This window comes from Macaca fascicularis, chromosome 1 (genome assembly GCF_037993035.2).
Source record: "Macaca fascicularis isolate 582-1 chromosome 1, T2T-MFA8v1.1".
Classification (NCBI taxonomy): domain Eukaryota; kingdom Metazoa; phylum Chordata; class Mammalia; order Primates; family Cercopithecidae; genus Macaca; species Macaca fascicularis.
The window spans coordinates 180,391,156-180,418,290 of record NC_088375.1 but is presented as its reverse complement, the minus strand read 5'-3'; the positions used below and the strand labels follow the sequence as shown (position 1 = coordinate 180,418,290).

Sequence of the window (27,135 nt, the reverse complement as noted above, 5' to 3'; positions counted from 1 at the left end):
AATGGGCTGTCCAAAGGCCATCTGGAGAGGCAGGTGAACTGCTGCACCATGGGCACAGTGGGGACGTGGGGCCCTCTCTGGGGAACAGCTAGTAAGCTACCAGCCACGTTAAACCTGTCCCTCCACCCCTCAATCCTTTCCCTCAACTTTCATTTTGTGTCAAAGTCCACCTAGGGCCAAGGATGGCTGAACGAGGGGAGAGAGAACATGAAAAGGTACAGTACCTGGTTTCCCATTCTGATCGGGGGCCTGGGGCCGCCTGCGTATCGCGGTGACATAAAAGGCTGCAATTATAGGGAATTAGTTCAGTGACAGCCTGCCCTACTGCACAGTGACAAACACAAATGCTCTCCACTCCACAAAGTCCAGTTTTGTTATAACTAGTGATCTTTCTCCTGGTAGCCTCTTCCCTTTGAGCAAAACTTCCTTTGGGCAGAGGGAACGATAGATCCACACAACAAATGCGTCTCCTGACTCCACATTTGTTTGTGGAGATCTACTCTGGGTGGACAGGCAGCGGCTGGGACTTTGCATAAGACACGGAAAAACAGTTAAATCAATGCAAGGCAGAGGAGGAAACCTCTGCTCTCCGTAAGGGCAAATAAAAGGCTAAGAAGGACTTATATGTAACATTTTAAGGGTCTGCAGACAAAGCTGGACACACGAGCACGCACACAGGCACACACACACAGAAACCACCAGCAGGGATGGAGATGGGAGCCAGGACTGGGGGGGAAACGCCATGGAAACGGGAAGGAGACAGCGGGCTCCCTAACTTAATGCAGGGGAATGGCAGGAAAGCTTTCTCAGCAGCGCGAGTGCACAAAGAAAAGGCTTGGGATGCAGCTTCGGTTACAAACAAATGGTGAACCAAACTCAAAACCAAACCAAAAGTGAGAGAGGAAGAAACAAAAACGCAAAGGCCGCTGACAAGGTCACAGAAATATATATATTTTCCTTTTGGTTTTGTATCCAAGCTGGGTGTGAGGTCCGAGGACTGAAGACTATCTTTAGAAAAAAAAGAAATTTCTAAAAAAATTTAATTTGTCAATAAAGACTCGCAGGCAGTGGCTAGAGCACATTTTGATTTTTGTTTTTCCTCTGCGGGCTCTCTGCTTCCTCCGCGCCCCGCGTCCCCGGCGGGCGGGAGCGCCACGGTGCGTTTACCTGACTGTGGGGTCCCATCATGCTGCTAGGATTGTGAGGTGGAGGCTGTGCGTGCGGCGAGGGCTGTGACCCCGGAGGACCCTGTGAGGCCAGACAGTAGAGGCAGGTTATAGATCACAGCACATGGAGAAGCGCAGAAGAAGCTTAAAAGAACAAAAATTAAACCAAAACGAAGGGTGGGCGGCGGGCGGGCGTGCGGGGGACGGGCTCTGGTTGGTGGGAGGTGGTGGAGCTGCTGCTTTGGTCACCGGCTCAACGGTGTAAAACGGTGAGCGGGAGCGAGAGAAGCTGATAAATACATTCACAGAGGGTTGAAAGAACAAAAAATGAAGCACCTCTGTCAAAGCACACGGGAGTACAGTCCTGGACACAGCCTACCCTTGGAGCAGAGTTTGCCATGTTAAATACGTTGGTTGAGACAGGCTCAGAGGGAGTACAGTGACGCACAGAAACAGGGGACCCAGGTGCAAAGCACATAGGTGCCACTTGCGTGGGAGGTGGGGAAGGATCGGGAAAGGCCTTGCCCTCAAGGAGCTCACAGTCTGGGGGACAGTGACACGGCTATAGGTGACTCGAGGCAGGACTGATCGAGTGTCAGGGAGATGCCCAGGTGACAGGTTTCCTGGGGTCAGGAGGGCCAGGGACACCGATGGATAAATAACAGAGGCAGGAGGGGCAAAGGGCACCACAGATGTCACACACAGGGAGTGGGGGGACAGTGAGTGAGGGCCACATGGTGTGGGCAGTGCACACTCGCAAACCGTAAATTCACCTGCACTTCAAAGCAGCTCTGGGAGGTGGGGTTTCTCACTCCAATTTTTACTGATGAGGAATTTGAGTCTCAAGGGATGAAGGAACTTGACCATGGCCACAAAACTGGTCAGTGGCAGAGCCGGGATGAGAAACCCCATGGGTCCGATGCCCATCTCCAGCCCTGAAACCCAAGAGTTCCAGTGCAGAGGTGGGGAGACGGGGAAGTGCATGAAGGGGGGGCACCCCTGCCTGCTGGGCGAGTGGGTGGGTTGTCCTTTCCACACCTCAGTTCCAAGCTGATCCCCACCCCCACCGCCTGAACCCTGGGCTATGCTGACCTCGACCCTCCACCCCCTCACCCCAGAAGACATGGGCAGATGAATTCACTTCAACCTTGGGATTACAAACTATGGGTAGAAACTCACTCAGCAATTTAGCAAGCTGCAACAATTATTTCTTAAAAATCCGAGGTAAAAAAAAAAAAATCAGAGAGCTTTGTGTACTTTAAGGCAAGTGTCTTTCACGAACCCTGGTTTTGTGTGTAGATATTCATGTGTGTGTAGACTGGGTTACACCAAAGGACTTTCCTACCATGGGTCCGTAAGCATAGAGGGCTGCCTCAGAAGCACGTTCCAGCCCACCCAGCACGGGACGCTGATGCCAGGGATGAGGAGACAGGCCTCCATTCACTCTTCCCCACCCATGACTGTGCTGTTTTTTAGAAGTTGGTTTTTAGAAAAACTCAAAATGTGCACAGGGGGTGAGTGTGGCTAAATTAGAAAGAGAGAGGAGCTGCCTAGGTAGGGTTTCCCCCTCGGCCTTCTCCTGCAGAGCCAGGCTGCCAGCCGCCTGCCCACTGGAGAGGAGGGGCGGGCCCAAGCCGGTGGGCGTGGGCCCACAGAGAAGAGGTGTGCAGAGAACATCGCAGGGGGCTGTACAGGAACCCGAGGGCGCCGCCACTGACAGGCCTGGGAGTTTCTTGGCCAAGCGAAGAGCTGCTCACTTCCGGAAAGCTCCGAGGAGCAGATGTTCCCCTACCTGCCACGCTACTAATTTCAACAAGTGTGTGTCTTTCTAGCGGCTGCCAGCAACGGCATGGTTTGTTACCATGAGCAATTTTCTTAATTAACAGACATTAATTAGCCATTTAGCAATTTTGCAAGCATTTGTTTAGCGGCTTTCCTAAACATGAATACCACTGTGATAATGGCACTGATTAGAGGGTCCCCTAATTAACAGTACAGGGAAGGAAAATTGAAATCACATAAATTAAAAAGGGAGGGGAGTTAATGAAGGCGGGACATATTTGCACCTGCAAGTCTTTTGTACCATGAAACTTGGGTGTAATGTAAACAAAACAAGATAATTTGAAGCCAACCCCAAAAAAAAGAAATATGAAAAGAACAGAGCAGGAAGGTTCAAGGGTGAGGTCCAGTTGCCAAGAGGGGGTAAAAGGCCTCCTGTCAGTTCCTCGGCTCTTGGCAAGAAGGGAGTGCCTCCTCCCTCGCGTCCTTCCCTTCCTGGTAACTGAGTGCTTCCTCAGGGCGAGCAGCAGGGCTCTGGGCAAGCTCCTCACACCTGTGTGCCCAGTGGTCAGGGAGGGCAGGTGGCTGACTCACTGACCCATTAGAGAAAACAGATGTGAAACACCTAAGAGCATGTGGCACACACGGTGGGGCCTCAATCTACGGCAGCCTTTACAAAGGACCAGTGCTCCAACCTGGGTCTGCTGAGACCCAGAGAGCAAGGCTGGCATGTGTGCCTCCCCTGCGCCTCCCTCAGAAGCGCCCCTGGGGGACTCTGGTGACCAGCCCCTGGATAAGCTGAGGGGGCACAAGCTTGCTCTTGGCGTAGCTGCCTCAAGAAAAAAGCTGACAAGCAGTAAGGATGAAGCCAGGCTGGTCAGGGAGGCCCCAGCCCAGATCCACAACCTCTCTGGCTCATGGGGAATGATGTGGAGCGAGCTGTTAAATCTGGGGCAGGAACAGCAGCTAGAAGTCTTCCCTCCGACTTGGAGCTAGGGGGTTGGAATGATGAGGACCAGGAATCTTGGCCCAGGCCAGCCAGTCACTTAGGGAGAAAAATGATACCACATTCTTGACAGAAGCCAAGCTAAAGCTCAGTGCCCACCTCCCCAGGGCACAGAGCTCCTCTCCCACCCGCAGTGAGGCAATGACAGACTCTGCCTGCCCACCTCTCAGCACAGAGCCAAACGCCTGCCATTTCCCAACAGGCCACCCATGTCCACATCCACGGAGAGTTCCTCTGCATCTCCGCTATTTCCACTCAGCCCAGAGCTCCGTCACTACGTTCCCTGTGTCTAGGCTGTGTCCCTAAGACCCTGTGGCATCACAGGAAGAACCCCACATAGCCTAGCAGTCTCATGGGTGGAGAACCCTGTTTGTGGAAGCATTTGCTTCTGCAAAGAACATGACAGATGAACTGCCCACCTCTATGAGGAGTCAGGGGCTCTGCTGCCCTGTGTTTTATTAGGCCACAAAAAGTGGTCTCATCTTCCTTCCCAGCCTGCATTCTCAACAAGAGATCCACAAGTAGGTCTGGAGAAGACAGACTTTGTGCTCTTTTGGATTTGTTACCCACTCGGGCAAAAGGCTACACATGAGGAAGACAACAATGAAAAAGGATCTAGGTTGAGGGCTCTGACCTTTGATGGGACAGGGGCTGCTCTCTTCCCCAAACTCTGAACAGACCCAGCAGGCAGGCAGAGTGGACTGTGGTGGAAGGTGAGAGAAGAGGGAGTCTCAAAGTTGATGATACTGATGTGCTCTTCCATGCAGGACAACTCTCTGGTGAGGCTTCCACTCGCTGGAAGCTTTTGAGGAACCCAAAAAGGGTGCATCTGGAAGGCTGCTTGGCCAGCAGGCCCAGCTCCGTTTAGACCATCTCCCCCTATGGGCGCTGGATGCCTTCGGTTGCAGATGCTGCCTAATTAACCTTCCAGGGATGCGGTGGATCAGGGCAGATGGCACCCGGGAGGCTAGACTAGGGTGGCTGTGGTTCCTTACTAGATGCTTAGGGAGAAAGGCACCTGTTCAGGGGCCACCTGTTAAGTGGCTTTGACAGATTCTATCATCCTTTCCTCCAACATTTGCAGGGGAGGAGAAAAGAGAGGCCCACGACAGAGGTGTGACCTCTCCAAGACCACAGAAAACTAGCTGGCATCTGAGCCACATCTGCTAACTGTAGCCCAGGGCTCTCCTCACAACATCACATTCCCATTCGTATCTCTTTTAGATGAAGAAATAAGGTTTGGAAGGAACTGGGTTCGAATCCTGGCTCTGCCCCGACTGCATTTCCATTTTCTCATCAGTGGAACGGGGCCATGAGAGTAACAATAACAGGGAGTGTGGCTTCTACCTACATAAGCTCATCTAATCCTGGACTCCTTGCAGTAAGGGATCAATCGCCCCATTTTACTGCCAAGGAACCGAGGCTTGGAAAGATAAAGGCACTCCAGGATTGCATAGCTATTACATGGTAGAGCCAGGCCTTGATGTCTGATTCTAGAGTCTAAGGGGGTCCTGGGTAGCCCACCATTCTACAAGACTGAGAGCAGCACCTCCATGTCATCTGTCAGGGCAGAGAGCAAAGGGCAAACTGGAATGAACTCAAGGCTGAAGGACTTGGGAGAGCACCGAGATGCCGGGTGCTGACCTCCTATGTGCCCAGCCAGCCCCATGCTGGGGTCTAGAGGCACATCAGGCTCATCCTGGCCCTGAGGAGCTGCCAGGCTAAGGAGAAAAATGAGGACACAGAGAGAAATAAGCTTAAGTGTTGGCTTAACCTGCCAGGGGCTATAAGAGAAGGCGATGCCTACCTCCCTGTCACTCCCAGACTGGTAAACTGAGGCCCAGAGTGGCCACAGCATGTAGGCCTGGTACCCCCATGAGCCAACCAGAACTGGGATGAGAACTGGGGTCCACTGATGGGTCAGAGCTCTTTCCACTGCACTGCACTGCCTCTGCAGGGTGATGGCAGCAGGACCAGGCCCCGGGGTAGACCCCAACACGGGGGAAAATCCCCGCTCCTGAATCTAGGAAAAGGAGGCAGGAAACACGTCCACTTCCTGTCCAGCCTTCCAGCTGCCCTGGACCCTGTTAATGGACTCGCTATTCCATCTCAGCCAGTCCCAAGATCTCTGAGTGGAGACAACTAACTCCCGCAGTGCTTTGTTATTCTTTCTCCTGTAATTTCAGCACTGGGTGGTGTTCCATCCAGCAGCTCCTGAGAGCCACTTAGGCAGGGCCCAGGAGGCTCTGTTATGGGTGTGATCGAGGCAAACACTGGGCCATTTCACAAAAACTCTGAAGTGTGGACACTGATGGTTAGTGAAAAAGCCTTTACCCACACTGACACCGTGGGGAGCAGAGCACTCCCACTGCAAAACGGATTCAAGGACTCCGCGGAAAAACATTTCAGAACCATCAGCAGGACCCCCAGCCCTCCCGCACGCTCCAGCTAAGTCCCTGCACTTCATCTGAAGCTGTCCTGGAGAGGCGAGTTGTGGTGTGACAGGAAGCGCCCACCATTATGCAGGCCTGGGGTCCAATCCCAGCTCCTCTGGTTCATTCCGAGAGTCTAGTTTCCCAACGGCTCTGAGCCTCACTGCCCTCATAAAGGAAACAAGGACTACTCCACAAACGCTGCAGGGCTGTGGCACAGCTGGCAGTGCGAGGCACACAGGGTCCCCAGTCCTGGTCCCCATCCTCCTGCTCCTGTGGCGACTCACTTGCCCTTTACAAGGAAAGCAAGAGCTTGACGTCTGGCCTCACCTCGCCAGGTCTGCTGAAGACCACGTATCTTTTTTCATGAAGCCTTTCCTGCTCCAGCCCTTCAAGTGCTCTCTAAACACGGAGCCTTTCCTCACTCCATATCTGGGGGTGCCATGTGGACCCCTCCAGGCTGGGCCGCTCACCCCACAGGTACCTCGGGGCAGGGCCCAAGCAGAGCAGCAGGGCTGAGGCAGCAAGGGCCACACTGCCATGGGCAAGGGGCAAGACCCAACAAGCCCCCGGGCAGGCACAGCTAACACTCTGGGGCTCATACGAACCAGGAAGAAAAGTTACTACCAAAAGGGTGACGAAGTTGGTCTTCTGAGTTAGATTCTTGGAGCTGGATGGAGGATAGCTCCTTAAAAATAAAACCAAAAACCAAAAACAAAACAAAACAGGCTGGGCACAGTGGCTTACACCTGTAATCCAGCATTTTGGGAGGCCGAGGCAGGAGGATTGCTTGAGCCCAGGAGTTCGAGACCAGCCTGGACAGTACGGCAAAACTCCGCCTCTATAAAAGAAATACAAAAGCTAGCTAGGTGTGGTGTTGTGTGCCTGTGGTCCCAGTTACTCAGGAGACAGAGGCAGGAGGATCCCCTGAGCCAGGGAGGTGGAGGCTGCAGTGAGCTGTGATCATGCCACTGCACTCTAGCCTGGGTGACAGTGAGGCCTGTCTCAAAAAATAAAAAATAAAAAAACACACAAACCCAAAAAAAACCCCACAAAACAAAACACAACAACAAGAACAAAATAAACCTATACCAATTTTTTAAAGGAGAAAATAAGCTATGTGTTAAGTTAAATATTCCCCAAACTCACTGCTTCTTCCTCAAATGCCATCCATATTCCTCAAATCTGCCTACACCTGTCTAGAAATCATGAGCTTGCAGAGAAACAAAGCTGAGACTAAAGTCCTGGCTCTCTGGGTTCAGAGCCTGCCTGGGAGGGGCATATGTGAGGACAGGCTGTGACCTGTACCGAGGGCACTGGTCCCAAAAACCCAAAAAGCACTGGGGCTGGAGTCCTAGCCTTGTCGCCCTGGGTCTTGGGCAGCACATCCCTAAAGCGAGGTGGGGAGCATAGGCTATGATTCTCTCATGGGTCACGAAAGCTATGAGAGTTCTCTGTAAACTGCTGACAGCTACCCAGACAGAAGCCATTACCACCCGGCCAAATCTGCCTTTTGTCTTCACAGATGGCTGCTGGGGAAAGGGGACTTGAGGTTTTAGGTTGTTAAGAGATAAAACACTCCACACATCCTCGTCCCTCCTGACTCCTAGGACACTGGCCACTGGTCTGCAGAGGCTGAAGGAGTGGGTTTTCTCAACCAGCAGCGGGACACAGAGGACCTGCGGTACTGGTGGCCTGTGTAATCTGCCTGTTAGGTGTGTCACTTTAATTGAGTGAATATAAAATTACAATAATTACACACAGCAAAAGGCACTTGACAGACAATCCAATTTGCTCCTTGGTCACAAATACTACAGAAAATGCCGTTAAGCTCAGTCTGGGGAGAAGGCCAAGGTGTGCTCAGGTGCCACGGACATCCGGAATCTGTCCCCATGGTCTGCCACACCCACAGCCCCCGAGGAGAGGGAAGCTGACCACCAGACAAGGGAAGGAAGGGAAAGCAAGTCAATTTTACATGCAGCTCTTTGGAGGAAAACTTATTTCCTCGTTTCAACCCATGGGAATGAACTTGGCATGGCTTGGAGAGGGGTGTGTGTGAAGGGTGTGTGTGTGTGAAGGGTGTGTGTGCGTGTAGGGTGTGTATGAGTGTGTGTGTTTACAGGCCAGAGCTGGGGCTGAGACACCAACTTGAGGGCAGAAGGCGACTAAGTTCCCCGCCTGCACACCCAGTGTGGGCCTGGCACATGCACAGTAGGTGGGTCCTCAGGGGGCTGAGCTGGGCCACACAGCTGCCCGGGCTTCTGCATGGTCTCCGAGAGCTCACAGTCAGGTGGGGCTCCTGGCTAGCCGGCAGAAGAGCCCATGACAATCAATGGCCCTCTGTGGGGAGAGGACAAGGAGGGGGCTGGGTTTAGAGGTCTGGCAATGGTGTGGACCATCTTCCTGGGACAGTGGGGAAGTTACTAATTAGAGAAAGCAGGAATGTACTGCATCTCCCCTTTATAGTCACTTCTGCATAAATACCAGGGATCCTTACAGCCACCAAGGTTCCATTCCTTGCAAAGGTGAGCAAATGGTTCATCGATTTCCATGTGAGTAAGGGCCCCAGCTGACCTCCCTTCCTCCCAGCAGTCTCTCCAAGGAGCCAGGGCAGCAATGGGCAGACAGCGAGGGTGCAGGGTTTGCACCATTAGGAATCTGGCTTCCCTGGACAGCCCTGCTGAGGCATGAACAGGGGCTGCTCAGTGAAGGCTCTGCTCACCAGGCATGAAGCTCACTTGCCTCCTGGAGGAAAAGAATCAGCAAGTGATGGTTTCCCAAACAAAGGGAGGAAACATGGCAAATGAAAAGTATAGGCAGTGTCTTGGCTGGGTGCGGTGGCTCAAGCCTGTAATCCCAGCACTTTGGGAGGCCGAGACGGGCGGATCATGAGGTCAGGAGATCGAGACCATCCTGGCTAACACGGTGAAACCCTGTCTCTATTAAAAAATACAAAAAACTAGCCGGGCGAGGTGGCGGGCGCCTGTAGTCCCAGCTACTCGGGAGGCTGAGGCAGGAGAATGGCGTAAACCCGGGAGGCGGAGCTTGCAGTGAGCTGAGATCCGGCCACTGCACTCCAGCCTGGGCGACAGAGCCAGACTCCGTCTCAAAAAAAAAAAAAAAAAAAAAAAGAAAGTATAGGCAGTGTCCAAAACCTAATGCGTAGCTCCTCCACACACTGCTCGCCAGCGCCTTTCTCCAGCGCCTGGACTGCGACTGCCATGATACAGATAGGAAGACTGAGCCTCAGAGATGTGAGCTCACTGGACTGGTTCCAGGTCCAACCTGCTTCCAAAGTCTAGGCTGGGTCCCTCACCCCAAGCTGCATACCCCAGGGCGAAGGCTGGTCTTGGCTGCAGCACAAAGACCCCAGGCCGGGCGCGGTGGCTCAAGCCTGTAATCCCAGCACTTTGGGAGGCCGAGGCGGGCGGATCACAAGGTCAGGAGATCGAGACCACAGTGAAACCCCGTCTCTACTAAAAATACAAAAAATTAGCCGGGCGCGGTGGCGGGCGCCTGTAGTCCCAGCTACTCAGGAGGCTGAGGCAGGAGAATGGCGGGAACCCAGGAGGCGGAGCTTGCAGTGAGCCGAGATCGCGCCACTGCACTCCACCTGGGCAACAGCGTGAGACTCCGTCTCAAAAAAAAAAAAAAAAAAAAAAAAAGACCCCAAGAGCACAGCCACCAGGCTGAGCTACACAGTCAGCTCAAGAGCCAAACTAGCCTGCTACCTGTTCTTAGAAATTAAGTTCAATTAGAATACAATGTAAATAAGGTTTTATTGGAACACAGTGCAAATATAGTTTTGTTGGAACACAGCCACCCTCACTCGTGTTCTGTCCATGGCTGCTTACAAAGACCTGATGGCCCACAAAGTCTAAAATATTTCCTAGCTGTCCCTTCACAGAAAAAGTCTGCAGACCCCTGATTTGGATGATGGTCCTCAAGACTGAAGAGGGAATAAACTGGAGTCTTCTTTAATTCTCAAGGAAAAACAAAACAGTGCTGCACTTTTATTTTAACCTCACATTTCTCTTGTAAGGCAAATGAAACAAAAGTTAACCCCATTTTACAAAGGGGGAAAACTGAACTATAGTGACATTAAGGCATTAATCATCAGAGCCAAGATGTATGTCACTTAGGACAAACAGAATGAGCACTGGCCAGGCATCGGCACACATGAATTCGGCTGCCACACCAACACCTTCCATGCTCACCAATCAATGAGCCCTGGGTCTCTTGGCCACTGCTCCTGAACACAGTGACAGTGCGTCATCAGAACACAAAACCCAGTGCTCACGCCCAGCTAGCTGGTCACAACCCTCCTTGCTGATGGTCTCCCCAATTTCATTCTTGCCACAATGCTGGGGAAGAAGCCCTTCCCTTGTTTGCCAGCACAAATATTCTGGGAGCTTGAATCCCAGCCTTGAGTTCTTTTGGCAGGTTCAAACTGTTTGGACCCTTCCTGTGGTGTGAATTCACAAAGAACTGGATTCTCTGGGGCCATCTCAGGCAGGAAAAGGCTCCACCTCGAATGGCTGTGGTTGGGAAGGGGCAGATAGGTATGAGAGACACGACTTTGCCTCCAGCCACTAAATGCTTAAGGAGGGCTTTCCTGCAGGAGATTCTCCGTGTATGTCCATGTGTATCCATACAACGGGGCACTCTTTTCAAGAACACAGCTCAATATCCAGAACACATGGGCAGAGCCCACCTCTACCTAGCAGTCACTCTAACCGGGCACTAGGTCCCACTACCCTGAGCTAAATGCTGGAGACACGTGAACAAGCAGTATTCTGCCCTTCCCTAAAGAGCTCCAGGCTGGCCAGGGAGACCAGGGTGCAACACTTTAACAGAGGCAGAGGTACCAGTGCACTGCGGAGGAGGAAGCAGTGACCACAGAACAGTCACATTTAGGCAGGACTTGCAGAATGAACAGGTGTCTCCTGGCAGAGAAAAGGAAGGGGATTCTGGACCGCGAGGATGGCATTTATGCAGCCCAAAGACAGGCTTGGGTGTGGTTCTAGAGGACTTTATGCACCAGATGGTGGGGATGGGACCATCAGGCCAAGGGGAAGGATACTAACATCTGGGGGCTTGATCAAGGAAATGGCAATGCGATCTGTATCTTGGGAATCACATATCTATTCTGTTCCTTTCCAAAGATGTTTCTATGCCCTCTCTCAAGTTGGAAACCTATTAGATCCCCATCTGTGAGTGATTCCTTCCATCCTACCTGCTGCCCTAAGTCACATCCCAGTCCTGCACAGCCAGCTCTATTAAAAAAAAAGAGAGACAGGGTCTTGCTATGTTGTCCAGGCTGGCCTCTAACTCCTGAGCTCACGCAGTCCTCCCACCTCAGCCTCCCAAGTGGGTGGGACTACAGGCATGGGCCACCATGCCCATCTCTCAGCCTTCTTTAATGCTGGCACAGAAGCTGGGAATCCTGTGCCCCAGGGGAGAGTCCAGACAGCACCCCTCTCTCTCCCCGACCTCTACTGGTACAGGAAAGACAAACCTGGGGAGGAAGAGATGGGCCCGGAATCCAGACCCACTCCAGTCCTCTGGAACATGGGGTGAATGTGGCCTTGCCAAACTGATCTTCTCCCCCCAGAAAAGATTTCCTTTTGCTCTGAAAATGGATAGTGCCGCAAAAACACATTCCACTCCTGCCCGCCGGCCTCCGCCACTGCTCAGGCTCCACTGTTCATCACGACAACACAGCGAAGGTGAGGTGCATATTAAAAAGGCACTGCCTCATCCACCCAGAGAATTCCTGCTCTACTTTAAGCTCTCCTGACACACGGGTGCAGACAGCCTTCCTGCCCTGCCCCTTCACCCCAGACAGTTCCAAAAAGCAATGATTCATCATATCCAACTAGGAAGGGGGGCTGCAGGGCCTTAGAAACCACAAATCCAGAATGCCCCTAATTCAACCCCAGTTGCCCACTGAGCAGAAGAAGGCTAAGGATGAAACAGCAAAGTCTGCCAAGTTTTTTCCCTTTTAGTCCTGCAGCCCCCTGGACGACTGGGTGGTTTTTCATGCCTCTTCTTCCCTCAGAAGCTTGGGGAATGGCCCAAGACCTCTTCCTCCTTCCTCTGTTAAGAAGCAACAGGATGGAGCAGGGAAAGAACCAGGACTCTGGGAGACACAGGTTTGGGAGGTCAGGCCCACGGTCACACGGGCAGGTGCAACAATACCTGGCAAACTTGGCGGAAAATGAGAAGCAGCTCTGTAGTGCTGCTGGAAAAGCCCCAGATTCATGGGGCTTGGAGCCTGGCGTATAGTTCCCTCTCAAACTTATTTATCTCCCTTATAAAATGCGGCCACCCTACCTGTCTCACGAAGAACTATCTAACTGAGATATCAGGAGTCAAGGACTTAGTTCAGCCCTTACCAAGGGTAGCTGTTATTACACCAAGCTGTGGCTCAGAATCTGCCCCGCCTCGTGGAATCCGTCAGGAACCGCCTTTCTTTGGCTCAGCCCTCCTTATTACCCCACACAGGGAGCTTATTAGCTGAGGGAGCTACCCCTCTTGCCTACAACACGTAAGCTGTCCTAATCTGAGCTGTTCTTGGGGTTGGAAGCATGCCCCTCAACAAAAGAAACCCCACCTGATACTGGGTACTCTTCAGCAAACTCCACCAGAGTCATCTGGCCCGAGAAGTAGTCCCCCATTTCTTTTGTCCCCAAAGCCTTTGATGGCCCAGAAGACAGGGGCCAGGTCTCTTCTGCTCATCACTGGACTCTCACATCCATGCTCTCTAACACTGCTGCATTTACAGGTGGGGACACTGTGGTTCAGGAAGGTAAAGCTACTTCCCAAAACAGACTGAAGTTTCTATAGCTCTTGGACCTTTTCTACAACTCCAGAGTAAGTTCCTCGGTATTGGCTACTACAATTAACCTAGCGAAGAGGAACTTAACTAGATTAACACATGTTGGGCACAACATTTTTTGACCTTGAGACAAGGAAAGGGCAAGACTTTGTCGAAGTCTTCTTGAATAAAAGTGACCTGAGAGGGAAGAAGTTTCAAGAAGGGGAGAGGAGAAGGCTGCAGCCCGTAGAACTCCCCAGTAGACTGATGGAGGGGCAGAGGCCAGGTCTGAGAGCCAGCAGCTCTGGTGCTTGTCCTGTGGAACAATAGCTGGTCCAACAGTGGGGCGAGGGTAGAAGGGCTAGACCACGAAGAGCTCTGACTTCATTCTTCTAATGAAGGGGCACCACTGATAGGAAAAGCACCTGACAGAGGAGAATGAGCCACATGCTCACCTTTGGTTCGCCTAGCCTAGGTCTGCCCTGTGGACTACGACCGCGTGGGGGTCAGAGGCTGCCCTGCCTCCCAACCCTGGGAGCCCAGTGGGGCTGGGCAGAAAGCCATGGCTTGTGAATGTGTGCTGAAGGAAGGAATGACCAGATGCCAGCCTCTGGGAAGGAGCACTTGTTGGATTTCCCATCTGCCATTCATTCTGACCACACACCTTACGCTGGTATAAGGCATAGCTGATGAACCAGGGAGGGGCTTCTGTTTTACAGGTGGGGAACGCAAATTCAAATGATACTCAGGTGAAATTCACCAGTGAGAGAACGCAGGCGCACAGGTGAGACCCAGCTCCCCAGGTCAGAGCTGGTCTCCATCAAACTCATGGTACCAAGCCTGGGAGGAAAAGAATCAGAGGCTCCCAGACACACAACACCTGCCTCCCAGCCTCGCCCTCCCTGGGCAGCTCCTGGGCAGTGGAGCAGGGCACTAGGAGTCAAGGTGGCAGGGGCTAAGGGAGGTAAATCAGGTGGACAAGATGAAGGGAAGTAACGTGTTAAAGGGTCAAAAAGGGCCTGGTGCTTAGGCATGCCAAATATGTTGGTCAAACTGGAGGGTTAAACACTTAGCTAGCGGATCTCAAAAATACCCAGAACCTCTTCCACACATCAGTGTCACTAAGGCTGTGTCATGCCCCTAAGACTCCCTTCTGGAAAGAGAAGAAACCCTGAGGCAGCTCTTGCTCTTGGGTAAACTGAAAGACCTGGGCCTCTAGAAAAGAACAGTCCCAGACATGCCTGCAACAACTCTAAGGTCTCGAGAGTCAACCCAGCACAGACACCAGGTGAGGCTTCACACATCATCTCACAGCATTCTCGCAGTGGACCTAAGAGGGCAGGGCTATCACTGCCCCCAATTACCAGATGAAGCAACTGAGGTTCGGAGAGGTGAACTGACTTTCTCAAGAGAACCCATGTACCCACCCAGACTGCGTGACACCAGAGGCTGCCAGGAAGGACGGACCACCTTCACAGAAGGTGAAGGAGGGATGGGACCCAGCACTGGCCTGTCCAAGACAGAAGGGACAGATGAGCTGACTGGCATGCTGGGAGCTCCAGGCTCAGCTGCCGGTCAACACGGATCCTGAAGCCCAGTCATCTTTCCACAGCAGTAATAAACCACTACTGATGTGAACATAGATTTCTGAGTTTCTTTTGAGACAGGGTCTTGCTCTGTTGCCCAGATTGGAGTGCAGTGGTGTGATCGAGGCTCACTGCAGTATCAATCTCCAGGGCTCAAGCCATCCTCCCACTTCAGCCTCCAGAGTAGCTGGGACTACAAGTCTATGCAACCACGCCTCGCTAAGTTTTAAATTTTTCTTTTGTAGAGACAGGGTCTACGTTGCCCAGGCTGGTTTCAAACTGGCCGAAAGCGATCCTCCTGCCTCGGCCTCTTAAAGTGCTGGGATTTGCAGGTGGGATCCACCACGTGTGGCCTGAATACAGTTTTGTATGTATAGTCAATCCTCACCAGAGCTCCAAAAAGGACACAGTATGATTTGCTGCATGATTGTTCCTACAGCACAGCTGAGGAAACAGTGCCTGAAGAGGCTGGGTCACTGCCAGGATCACACTGCCAGCCAAGTGCAGGGCCATCATGCTCCAAAGACCCTGTTCATAGCCATTCTGTGGCCTTCCTGACACCGAGCTGGGTGCCCTCCCATCCCTATGTGTGTGCCCCTCTACCCCACCACGTCCCCAGTCTCTTTGGTCTTGAGCAAGAAACAAGAGATGGGGCTTTTCTTTTCTCTTTTCTTTTCTTTTTTTTTTTTTTTTTTTTTTGAGACAGAGTCTTGCTCTGTCATCTAGGCTGGAGTACAGTGGTGTGATCTCGGCTTACTGCAACCTCTGCCTCCTGGGTTCAAGCGATTCTCCTGCCTCAGCCTCCCGAGTAGCTGGGATTACAGTCGCGCGCCACTATGCCTGGCTAATTTTTCTATTTTCATTACAGACGAGGTTTCACCATGTTAGTCAGGCTGGTCTCGAACTCCCGGCATCAGGTGACCCGCCCACATCGGCCTCCCAAAGGGCTGGGATTACAGGCATGAGCCACCATGCCTGGCCTGAGATGGGGCTTCTCTGAGAGAAACGTTTAGAGGATCACAGGCAGGCCTGGCCCAGGAGCTTCATGGATTCTAAGGCCGTCTTTTGGAGAGGGAATGTTTCAGGGAGAGGCTGCCTGGGAGTTAACTTAGGCAGAAACAGGACATGAACCTGACCCCAAACTGTGGGTCCCTGCACTCAGAACAGTGCCTCACACTGAGCAAGATGCTGGAACGGCCTCTGACCCCCAGGGCAGTGCCTGGGCCCAGAGCCCAGCCCAGACTCCCTTGAAGGGCAGGTTCCTCCCACAGTGGCATGAGCTTACTCAGGGGGTCTATCCTGATCCATGTCATGCCGAGGCGTGTTATTACAGGATTCTGCTGGAATTATCTTCCTCAAACCTCTTCTGCTACAAGGACTAAGGAATTTGACCTTTTTTTTACTGAGAAAAACCTCAGTACAATTTGCTGAGAAGGTAGGTGGGGACAGGAGCAAAAAGAGAGTCCACCCCTCAGTCAGCTATGAAGAGACAAAACAAAAGTACTCTCCAGCCCCGCAGGAGTCTCCACTCCCGTCCCCCTGTGAGGGGCAGAAGGACCTCGTGGGGGCAGGGGAAGCAGCCACGGCACCGTGCTGGGAGAGCTGCCAACCTGCGGCAGAGCAGCTTCCAAGCACAGGGAAAAATCACTCCACTCTAAGAAAATGCAAAGTAAAAACTCAGGTCCAAAGGAGAAAGGATAAACCAGCCCAAGCTCTTAATAAGCATGAGGTGAAGGCAGCTACTGACACCCATCCTTCCAGTATCAGATCCACAGAAGCCAGAGTCGGGAGTCAGTTTACAGCCCCACTGAGGGTTCGGCCAGGAGCCGCAGCAAGAACAGAGCCCAGGCCTCCCAAATCCAAGAGGTCAGAGACTCCTTCCCCATTCCCTGCCTCAAAAGGTTAAAGAAGGGAGTGAGAGTCCCATCCCGGGCTTGGGAGGCCAGGAGGAGGTGGTGTGTAGCCCAGCGGGGCTCTGTGGCAAGGGGCTGGCTCTGCATTAGGGGGCAGTCGAGGCCCAGGCAGCCGCTGGGTGCTTTGTTACCGAGCAAATCTCCCAGGCGCTGCCTGCTGATGCATAGCTAACTGGGCGGCAGACATTGATTTATGTTCAACTTTCCATTTCATCAGTGAGAGTTACGGCACTACATGTGGAGTTCACGTTTTTCACAGGGGGAGGGAGAGGTGGCTCGAGTGTGCAGACACAAACATGTCCACATGCGTGCACACAGGCATGCGTGTACACAGGCACGCACACAAGTCAGGGCCACAACTTTTTTTCCTATTTAAGAGGGAGGGCGACCGGGCTGAGCCAGCCGCCGCTGAGGCAGCCTGGCACGTCAGGAGTAACCTTTTGTCCACTGTTGCTAGGAGCCCCAGTGCCGGTCATCTGCCGCTGGGCAGACGTTAGGCACCAGGCTGGCTGCCGGGCAGGGAGGGGAGCACAGCCTGACCTTTGCAGGGGAGGTGTTGGCAAGCAAAAAAAGGCTTTCTTCCCTCTCCTCTGCCCCAGGCCTCTTTTCACTGGCCAGGAGATTGTGGAGCGCAGGACCAGCCCAGACCCATGTGCTTCAGAGTGGCCAGCACCCCCTCACTGGACAGAGGAGCAAGCTAAGGCCAAGAGAGGGAAGGCTGGCTCCCTGAAGACACACAAGGATTTGGCAACAGGGCTGGACTCCAACCAGAGTGTCCCACTCCCAGGACAGGGGGCTTCAGACTTAAGAGCCTGCAATGGGCTTCATCACAGTAACCAGAGGAGGGGCTGCTGCTCCCAGAGCCAAGCCAGTTTGGAACAGGTGGGGCCTGGGGGTGGGGAAGAGCAGTGGTTTCCCACCTCCAACTGTGGCCTGGAGCCCAGCAGTTGGGGCGCCCCGCCTCCTCTCTAATCCTTCTCAGCAGGGGTGACCCTGCCTTCTGTCAGTCTGGAGGCGGACAGCATGGCGGAGGAGCGGGAGGGGGTGGTGCTTCTGTCCCCTGAGGAGCGAACACATCCACCCCTGACACAGCACCTCCGTCCTCCTCCCCAGTAGGAGGCCACATCTATAAGACAGACTCCCCCACCTGCAGGGAAGCAGACAGGGCCAGGGGAGGCCCAGAATGGGGAGGGGGTTTTATTCCCCCACAGACAGGCAGTTATCAAGAAGCTGCGGATCCCACAGCCCCATCCAGGCCTGTCTTCCTGAGCAACTGGCCAATTTGAGCCTCAGTTTCTCATCTATACGGTGGGAATGCTATGGTTCTCAGGACTATCTCATAGAGTCAAATGAAATCACAGCAGGGGACAGCTTTTCTAACTTGGAGAGTGCTTCCACCAGCAACTATTAACATAAGAGGGTGTCAGACAGTTCTACTCTCAGGCCTGAGAGCACTATCTGGGATGGGTGTGGAGGGCTAGGCTGGGCAGCCCCAGGTAAGGGGTCTGCTGAGAGAGCAAGCACCAGCCTCGGCCTCTCACCGCTACACCTGCCTCCTGCCCTCGACCTATGTGGGCAGCAAGCTGGGCCTCCTTTAGCTTCCAACATCCACTAGAGGCCACCAGCCACAGGCAAGGAAGCTGCCTTCAGTCTCACCCAGCCACCACTCCTGCTCGGGTCACAGCCACCTCCAGAGGGGACTGCAGCTGGACTCCACACTGGCCAGCCAGCCAAGGGCCCAGCCCCTCCAGGCCATGGAGCCTCTTCCTGGGATTGCGTTGCTCCCCTTGTTAGGAACCTTCCATGGCTCTCCCCGACTTTAAGTCCTTCCTGTGTCTATTCCTGGCTCCATCTCCACACACCAGCCTGCCATCCAGGCCCCTGCCCCAAACTTGCCCCGTCACATCACATCTTGGCACAGGCTCCCTCTCGCCTGGCACACTCCCCCACCCCTATTCACTGCCAACTGCATCCTCCTCCTCAGTCCAAATGTCAGCCCCTCGGAGAGGCTTCCCCAGACAAGCCATGCTGGCTGTGCCCTGCGCCTGGCCCCGACAGTATTCTTCCTGTCAACTTCTCCAGCGTGGCACACAGTCACTGCCTGCCCCCTCCACCAGACTACAAGCCCCTTGAGGGCAGGGTCTGTGGCTACCTCTTGGATGGCTGACAGGTCCCTGCCCTTACACACCATGTCTGACCAAGGGGCTAAGGGACGACCAAGCAAGCCTGTCCAGGTCTCACATGATCCGGGCTTAGCTCCTTCCCTTGCCCTGCCTTCACTTCACCATCTGTCAGATGGGTAGGGACCCCGGCACCCCGCAACCAAGCTTCCACTAGTAACAGGCTTTGGAAACCAAAAGCAAACAAGGTGGTTTAATTCTTCCCAAGTCTCCACTTGTCACAAAACTTGTCCTCGTCAGCACAGAGAGGCCTTTCCTGCCGCAGCAACTTTCTGGCAGGAGGAATGTCCGCTCCCTCTGCTGGCTCCCGCTTCCCGCTGGAGAGCAGGGCAGGAAATGGACAGCATTTGGCTCAGCTTTTGGGAACTGCCCCAGTTGCTGCCAGGGGTATGTTCTCATTTACTGGGCTCTGACCCTCCCTGTGAACACATCACCCACCCTACAGCTCACAGTGCCCAAGGCTCTCCACTGGCATCCTGCCACTGCTTAGTTACCACCACTGTCAAGCAGCTCACCACTTCATCATTAATTTGGCAGATAACAGAAATGTCTTCCATGCAATGATTCAAACTGGCTTCCCTTTTCTCTTCTCTGAAGGACTTGGGATCTGGGGCTGAGGGCTCACAGGGGAATGTCTGAGTACATGGCAGGTTCTCTAGACAGTCATCAGAGCCCTCAGGAGGCTGCCCTTCTCCCAGAGAAACCCCAGCTACTTCTGCAGGAGATGAGGAAAGATTTTGGGTCATGCATATTTCTCTCCCCTCTTACTGTATGGGTCATATCTCTGGCTCTTGGGCTACACACAGTATTTGCTCTTCCTTGTCCTCTCCCCAAAACTAATAGGAAGGGTTCTCTAGGAACCTCAACATCTTTCTAAGGCTGGTGGGCCTGGCTGGCAGGAATGAGGACTCAACAGAAAGGGATGTGTCAAATACTCCCTACTATCCTTCACCAAGGTGGCAAGTCCCTATTATCCTTCACCAAGGTGGCAAGTATCTAGATGTTCAAAGCATGATGAGCTAAGCTTTTGGCAACAGGAGCCGGGACCCCTCCTCCAGGACTTTTCCAGGGAAGGCAGTCTTTAACCCTGTGACCTCTGCTGGGTCCCTGTCACGCAGCATCCATCATCAAGATGGTCAGCTACTTCCTGTTGGGCGTGGTGGCTCAGGCCTGTAATCCCAGCCTGAGGAGGCTGAGGTCAGCGGATCACTTGAGGTCAGGAGTTTGAGACCGGCCTGGCCAACATGGTGAAACCCCATCTCTACTAAAAATACAAAAATCAGCCGGGCCTGGTGGCGAGCACCTGTAATCCCAGCTACTCAGGAGGCTGAGGCAGGAGAATCACTTGAACCCGGGAGGCGGAGGTTGCAGTGAGCCAAGATCGCCACTGCCCTCCAGCCTGGGTGACACAGTGAGACTCTGTCTCCAAAAAAAAAGGTGGTCAGCTACTTCCTGAGCACCGGCCACAGTGCCCAAGTCCCTGTCTCCACGAAGCCACTGGAACGATTGCAGAGTAACTGTTTTGGAACACAGATCTGGCCAAGACATTATCCAGCCCAGAGTGCTGCCCTGGTGTCCCACTGCCCACTGGATCAAGCCCACACTCAACAAGGTCCTTCAACAACTGCCCGGCAACCTCTCCAGACTCATCTCCCGCTGAGCGCCTGTCAACCACCTCATTCCAGACACCATCTCGGCCAGGGCTGCACTGCCTCCAGGAATGCCCTCCTGATTTCTCAGCTTGGCAGGCAGGCAGGCCTGTCCTCTGTCCTGCCACAGGGCATGGATTATCTGTCAGTCTCTCTGCTAGGCTGGCTGCTCCTGTGGGCAGACTATGGTTGATTCAGTTCGAGCCTGGAACCAAGCCCCATGCCTTGCATATCAGAGATGGCCAATGACAGTCATAACCACAGTCCTTTCTCCTTCTGTGATTTCATTTCCCCATCTATAAATGAGAAGCTTGGACTAGATCATGGATGGCAAATAGGACGTGTACCACCACTGACACATTCACGTTCATGGTAGACATTGCCAGTCACTATCTGTTGACAAACAGCTTCAGAATCATTCTCACGGTGTTCTGAGCAGCCACCACACATCAAGCAGAGCTGGCATTTGAATGGAAACTTATTTGCTACTTCTTTAGATAAGAGTTATGGTTTGTCTATCTCCTTTTGGTCTCTCCCTCCTTTTCTCTAATTCTCTACTCTCCCTGCTTCCACCGTCCAATCAGATGTGTAACTACATTTGGACTTTGGAGTGTTTGTGGAAGAGCACCCCATGAGGAACCAGGAAATCTGGGTTTAGACTCTGATTACAGCCCCCGGTTAACTTCGGGCAAGTCATTCACCTTTCTGAGTCTCTCTTTTCCAATCTGCATGCCTTCTCTGCAGAAACACTGATGAAAATGAAAGTAAGTTGCATGTTTAAAAACACTATGTAACTGAAAACAATTATTGGAATTTAAAAACAAAACAAGAAGAAAAACAGCCTGTACCCAATGCTCAGTTCTCCATGACCCCTGCCCTCTTATGAGTCCCGTTTTGGACTTAGAAATCCTTACTGGACAGTGCCCTCCTTAGGACCACCTTAGGGCCAAGGAACTTAGAAATTCTTACTGGACAGTGCCCCCCTTAAGGACCAAGGAACGAGGGGACCCACCCAGATCAGTGAGACTGGCCAAAGCTAAGCTGGGTTTGCCAGATGTGCAGCCCAACCAAGCTAAGCTGCGTGGAAAAAAGAAAAAAAAAAAAAAAAAAAAGCCACTGTTTGATTATGTAAAATCCATCTGGATCCAAAGCAGAAAATCAAAGTTGGAAGGGCCCTCAGAGACCACCTGGTCCAGCCTGCTCCATCTACTGGTGAGAAAACTAGAGTCCAGAGATGGGGAGCAACTTGCCCAAGGTCACTCAGCAAGTATGCGGCCAAGTCCTCTTTGTCCTTCCCTGCTGCAAAACACCAACACCACTCCTGAACTCCCAAGCCAGCTTCCTGTTAGGCCCTCCCTGATCAGAATGTTGGATCTGGTGCTTTGGGGCTGCCTGGGCTCCCGTTCTGTAATGTGAGCAATACAAATAAACTCAGTTCAAACATTTACTGCGTCCTTAGTATATGCCAGGTGCTGGGGATGCCAATATTAGGGCAGTCTTTTTTTTTTTTTTTTTTAAAGGAACTCAGAAGTAGAATGCCGTTGCTAAATTCTACCAACACCCCAAGAAACCCATACTATTCCCCAACAGTGAGGTATGGTCAGGTCAATTTCCAAGGCACCTCCCTGCCAGACCTTAACCTGCTACCACACACATCTCATGCCACGGGACCGGAGAGGTACTGCCTGCCTTGGAAACCTGGACATGGAAGAAGAGAAAGCTGATGGCACACCCTCATGTGTGGACGGCCAAAACTTCTGACCCCAGGAGCTGAAGCCTGGCAGTCAGAGGCCTGCAGAAGCAAGGCCCCGTGTTGCTTACTGAGGGACCGGGATGGAGGTGGGCGGCTGCTCCCTCCCACCCAGCCTGGAGGCCTGGGGCTTCTACATTTAGGACCAGCTAGGGGTGAAGTCCTGACCTGAAAACTGGGCTGGCCACCCTAGGCCAGGGTCTGGCCATAGCTGGCTCAGCCATCCCAAGCCGACTCCCTGGTGCAAAGCCGTCCTGAGGCAGAGTTTCCTACCCAGGCCTTGGCCAAGCAGGGGAAGGAGTGCAATTGTTGGTAGCAGATAAAATCCTTGATACCATCTCTATTTCCCCTTCTAATATCAGAGTGGCCGCCTGCAATACCAGTGAGGCGTGGGGCCGGCAATCAATAGCTAATACTCCTGTTGTAAGCAGGCCTACTCCGGAAATGGGCAGCCAGTACCTCCTTCCAGAGAGATACCCTTTCCCCTTGGCAGTGACCCCAGCCTGAGCGGTTCAGCATCATGGCTGGGAAGGACCAGGCCAGGTACCTGGCCTAGCCCATCCCCCTGCAAGTGACTGATGCGGAAGTGATGCCAGGAAGTGAGAGAAAGGAGTCACCAACGTCACCCAGGAAGCAGAGAGGCCAAGCCATTGCTCTCTGCTGTCTGCTGGATGACCCCGTCAGCTCTTGATGGCATGCCGTGCCTGGGAAACAGAGGTGACCTCAAGTCAAGAAGGTCCAAAAGTTACCTCTGTTTGATGGTGGCTAGTAATGGCTAAATAAGGACAGGAATCAGTCTTGGCTTTCTGACCACACAACCCAAACGTCACAGGGGAGGGCCCAAGAAGTATGTCTGGAATTAGGCCTTAGCCATGGATGATTATACCAAAGCAGGAAGTTGGGAGCTGCCCACATATCAGGCAGACCTGAGCCTTGTCCTAGAGTCAGGCCAAAATAGAAGTCAATGGCCTATTTTTAAAACATACAATTGGGTATTGTCTACCTCTTTCTACCACAGTGGTCTAATCTGCACCGGACACCCAGATGCCAGCAAGCAGCCTCAATCAGGATGCACACAGATGAAGCACAGTACCTGGGTGGGTCTACCAGACAGGGAAGCCACACCCGCACTGCATCAAGAGCATCCATGGCATGTTGAGCCTAGAAAGAATTCCCAATTGGACAGAATGCCAGTAGGAAGAGGCCCTCTGATGGGTGTGGGGCGCCATCTGCAGTGGCCAAGAAGATGCCTGCCTTGGTGAGTATGAGCCTCTCACACACTGGCCCCTTGGATTTCCTCCCTGGGAGAAGGACAGCAGCCCCACTGGCTCCTGCCTTTCTTGGGCCCATGGGTTTCCAGCATTTTAAGGTCTAACTCTCAACCCATCTTCAATATGTCGCAGCCTTGCCCCAAGCTGAGACCCTGGCAATGCCTGGTCCAGTCCCAACCTGGAGCTCACATACCTATTTCTGGGGCTACGCTCATCTCCACCCCTTGGACAAGGCCCCAGTTTTGGCAGTGTTCTGGGAATGCATACAGATCCACATGTGGCCATCCAATGCTCCCGATGGCCATCCTGCGTCCCTTTCTCTCCTCCTACCACCATCACGTGACCTGCCACTTCTGTTTTTGGGGAACACCTGAATTTCACTGCCGTCCTTCTTAGCTGGTGAGCAGCATGTCCCAGCCCTCTTCTTTCGGGAGTTAACACCAACCCAAATACAAAACCTTGCCAAGTAGAATCATCTTCCAGGTCATCTCTCTCCCAGAGGGAAACCCCTTTAACGTTCCTAAGAGATGTCTGTCAGTCTTTGCTCAGACGCATCTAGGGCCAGAGAGCCCCCCGCCTTGATGTGGGGTGAGCCCAGGTGCTAAATTCTGGCCTACACCAAGCAAAAGTGTCTTTGGACTTTGCCTCGCTGGTCCTAGTTGTGAATTCTAGGGCTGCACAGAAGAAATTTCTGCCTCCCTTTCCACGTAACAGTTCTTTCCATGTTCTTATCTGGGAGTGCCAATCTTTCAAAAGGTGTGGGGAACTCGGGCGGATTCTCAAACTCAGCTGCCGACAGGCTTGAAAGAATGAGAGATGTTATGATCGTGAGTGTCATCATAAAAGTTCCTTACAGCCCTGCACGCTATACCTCTCTAACATGGCATTTCCCAGTCTCAAGTTGGCTTAAATCACATGAACCGCCGGGGAGAAGGTAGAGATGGAGGAGGCGGTGCAGAGAGGGTGGCAGCCGCGCCCAACCTGGCAAAACAGAAAGCCCAATTTCACACACCCCAGAAAAAGCCGAACAAGGTGTCTCTTGGAGAAGGCCAGGCTCTCAACCCACGTGGGATCTGTTCCTGCCTGTGGCGGGCAGAGCACGGGCACAGATGCTTGTGGGATGCTGTCTGTGATCACACTCGGAAAAAATCAAGTGGTTAACCAGAGGGAAAGGATTCTGAGACCTGCCAGGATGGTGGGTTTTTGTGTTTTTTTAAGATTATGCCTAAGGTTTGTAGTTTGGACAGGCAAAGTAAACGATGACAACAGCAGCAGCAACAAAACAGAAACAAAGAACGATTTACTGATATTTTTTAAAGCCTTTTGTTAAAAGAAAGCTCCACAGTGGCCTGGAAGCAGCCCCCACCGCCTCCCTGGCCAGGGGCACACTGTGTCGCGCCTACGAAGCTGGCATGAAGAAAGCAAACTCCAGCAGAAGTGCAGGCAATGCAGGAGGTGTCTGCTTTCCCATCTTTTTCTCCCTCTCAGCTTTTAGAAGGACTGGTGAAAGGGATGGGAAGGGAAGGATTTGAACCAGCATAAAGCAACTGTATTTAGACCATGGCAAACTGAGCTACTTACTTCTCTCCCACCCTCCCACCTGCCCAGGGCCTTGGCCTGGAATACAAGGTGGAGCACGAGACCCACGGGCTCCGCACATACCTGAAAGAAACCTGGCGGGATGGGGCCTCCCGGCATCCCATCATTGGGGGGAATGTTGCCAAGCACGGGGCTCGGGGCAGCTGCTGCACTCTGTGGAGACAACAAGGCAGAGGGTTAGTGGCCAAACCCCCAACCAGAGACACAGAGTTCTGACCCCTGGCCTTGGCTCTCCCCATCTGCCCGCATTCCCTGTGGACCTTCCTCACAGGCCACTTTCTACTTAAATCCCTCCTAGCATCCCAGGGAAGTGTCATGTTCCCACTGACAGGAAGCAAGTAGGGCTTATACACTCAGACCTGGACTCAATTCCCAGGTGCGGCCCCCACTGAGGAAGCAACCAATTCCGAGGCTCTTTTTCCTCATCTCTAAAATGGGAGGGCCGGGCGTGGTGGCTCACACCTAAAATCCCAGCACTTTGGGAGGTTGAGGCAGGAGAATCGCCTCAGCCCAGGAGTTCAAGACCAGCCTGGGCAACATCAGGAGACCGTGTCTCTACAAAAAATAAAAAATTAGCTGGGCGCAGTGGCATACACCTTTAGTCCCAGTTACTCGGGAGGTTGAGGTAGGAGGATTGCTTGAGCCCAAAAGGTTCAGCCCTATCTATAATAATAATAATAATAATAATAATAAAAAATGGGGGAGCAATGTCCACCATTCAGAGAGGCTGCAAGGACAGCCTGAGACAAAGTGCCAAAGGTACTTCCTGCGGTGCAGAGCCGGGGTGCATGGCCAATGTGCAGTGGCTGCTCCTGGCATTATATGGCCCTGGGCTGTGTCTGCCCACCTACTCTTGAGAAGCTCTTGGCAGGGGAGTGATTTATAAATTTCTGTGCCCTCTGCAAATGGCTGGCATGTCATATAAAGCAAAAGATCAATAAATATCCATGACTCAATGAATAAGTGAACAGACCAACCGGGAAACACTACTGGAGAGGGTGACAGAGGGCAGAGCGTGTTCTTGGCCCCGCAGGGTCCTAGGTGCCTCATGAGAGAGAAGGGCCTCATGAGGTGGGGGGACCGTCATTCCTTTTCTCTTTAAACGCTGCTATTCTGGCATTTGCCTGGTATATCTGCCACAACAAATGCCTCCCAGGGGTGAGCAGACATTGCTCTCCCTAGCCTGGCCTCCTTCCAAAGGATCTGTGTACAACCTATTCAAGGTGGTCGGCGCATCTGTGCCTGTCTGTGCCTGGCCCCGTGCTCACACAGGCAGGGGTGAGGCTGAGGCATCTGGGCCCCAGCTCTGAGGAAGTCACAGGTCTGACAGTCCTACCTGGAACTGGGCCCTGCTCCTTCCCACTGATTCTAGGCCTCCAGGGGCTCCTCCTCCAGGAAGCCTACCTTCAACCTTGGTGGTCCCCAAACCCCACCATGACTGAGAAAGTGAAACTTGGTCATCTATCATCGCCCAGGGTTTTGACTGATTCTCTGGAAGAGGAATGAGCCCCTTGGGGTAGGAAACAGAACGCCTCTTTTCCTCTTAGAAACACAGCCTCCCATCACCACCTTCAAGAAGCTACTCTCTTTCATCAGTGGTAAAATAGGAACCAGACGCCAGGTGTGGTGGCTCACGCCTGTAATTCCAGCACTTTGGCAGGCCAAGGTGGGCAGATCACCTGAGGTCAGGAGTTTGAGACCAGTCTGGTCAAAATGGCGAAGCCCCGTTTCTACTAAAAATACAAAAATCAGCTGGACGTGGTGGTGGGCGCCTGCAATCCCAGCTACTTCGGAGGCTGAGGCAGGAGAATTCGCTTGAACTCAGGAGGCAGAGGTTACAGTGAGTCAAGACTGTGCCACTGTACTCCAAGCTGGATGACAAGAGCAAAACTCCCCATCTCAAAAAAAAAAAAAAAAAAAAAAGAACCAGAACCTCTAACTTCCAACTCTGATGGAAGGAAATGAGGTAATGTGCAAATCCCAC

The 27,135-nt window shown here is 52.8% G+C and overlaps 1 protein-coding gene across 13 annotated transcripts in view; it reads right to left on the bottom strand.

Annotated features, from left to right (window-relative positions):
• SSBP3 (single stranded DNA binding protein 3) overlaps positions 1-27,135 on the bottom strand; it is a 181,949-nt gene that overhangs the window by 29,285 nt on the left and 125,529 nt on the right. For 6 of the 13 annotated variants that reach the window (XR_012419873.1, XM_005543286.5, XM_005543284.5 and 3 more), the window contains 2 exons: positions 25,215-25,304; positions 225-284 (listed from right to left, as the gene is read on the bottom strand). Coding sequence is in view for 11 of the 13 variants with exons in the window: in XM_005543286.5 (XP_005543343.1) it covers positions 225-284; positions 25,215-25,304 (150 nt within the window). In the remaining 2 variants the exon portion in view is untranslated. Of the gene's footprint in view, positions 1-224; positions 285-1,167; positions 1,249-25,214; positions 25,305-27,135 lie in introns of all 13 variants that reach the window. The other 7 variants (XR_012419872.1, XM_005543282.5, XM_005543283.5 and 4 more) reach the window with 2 other exon arrangements.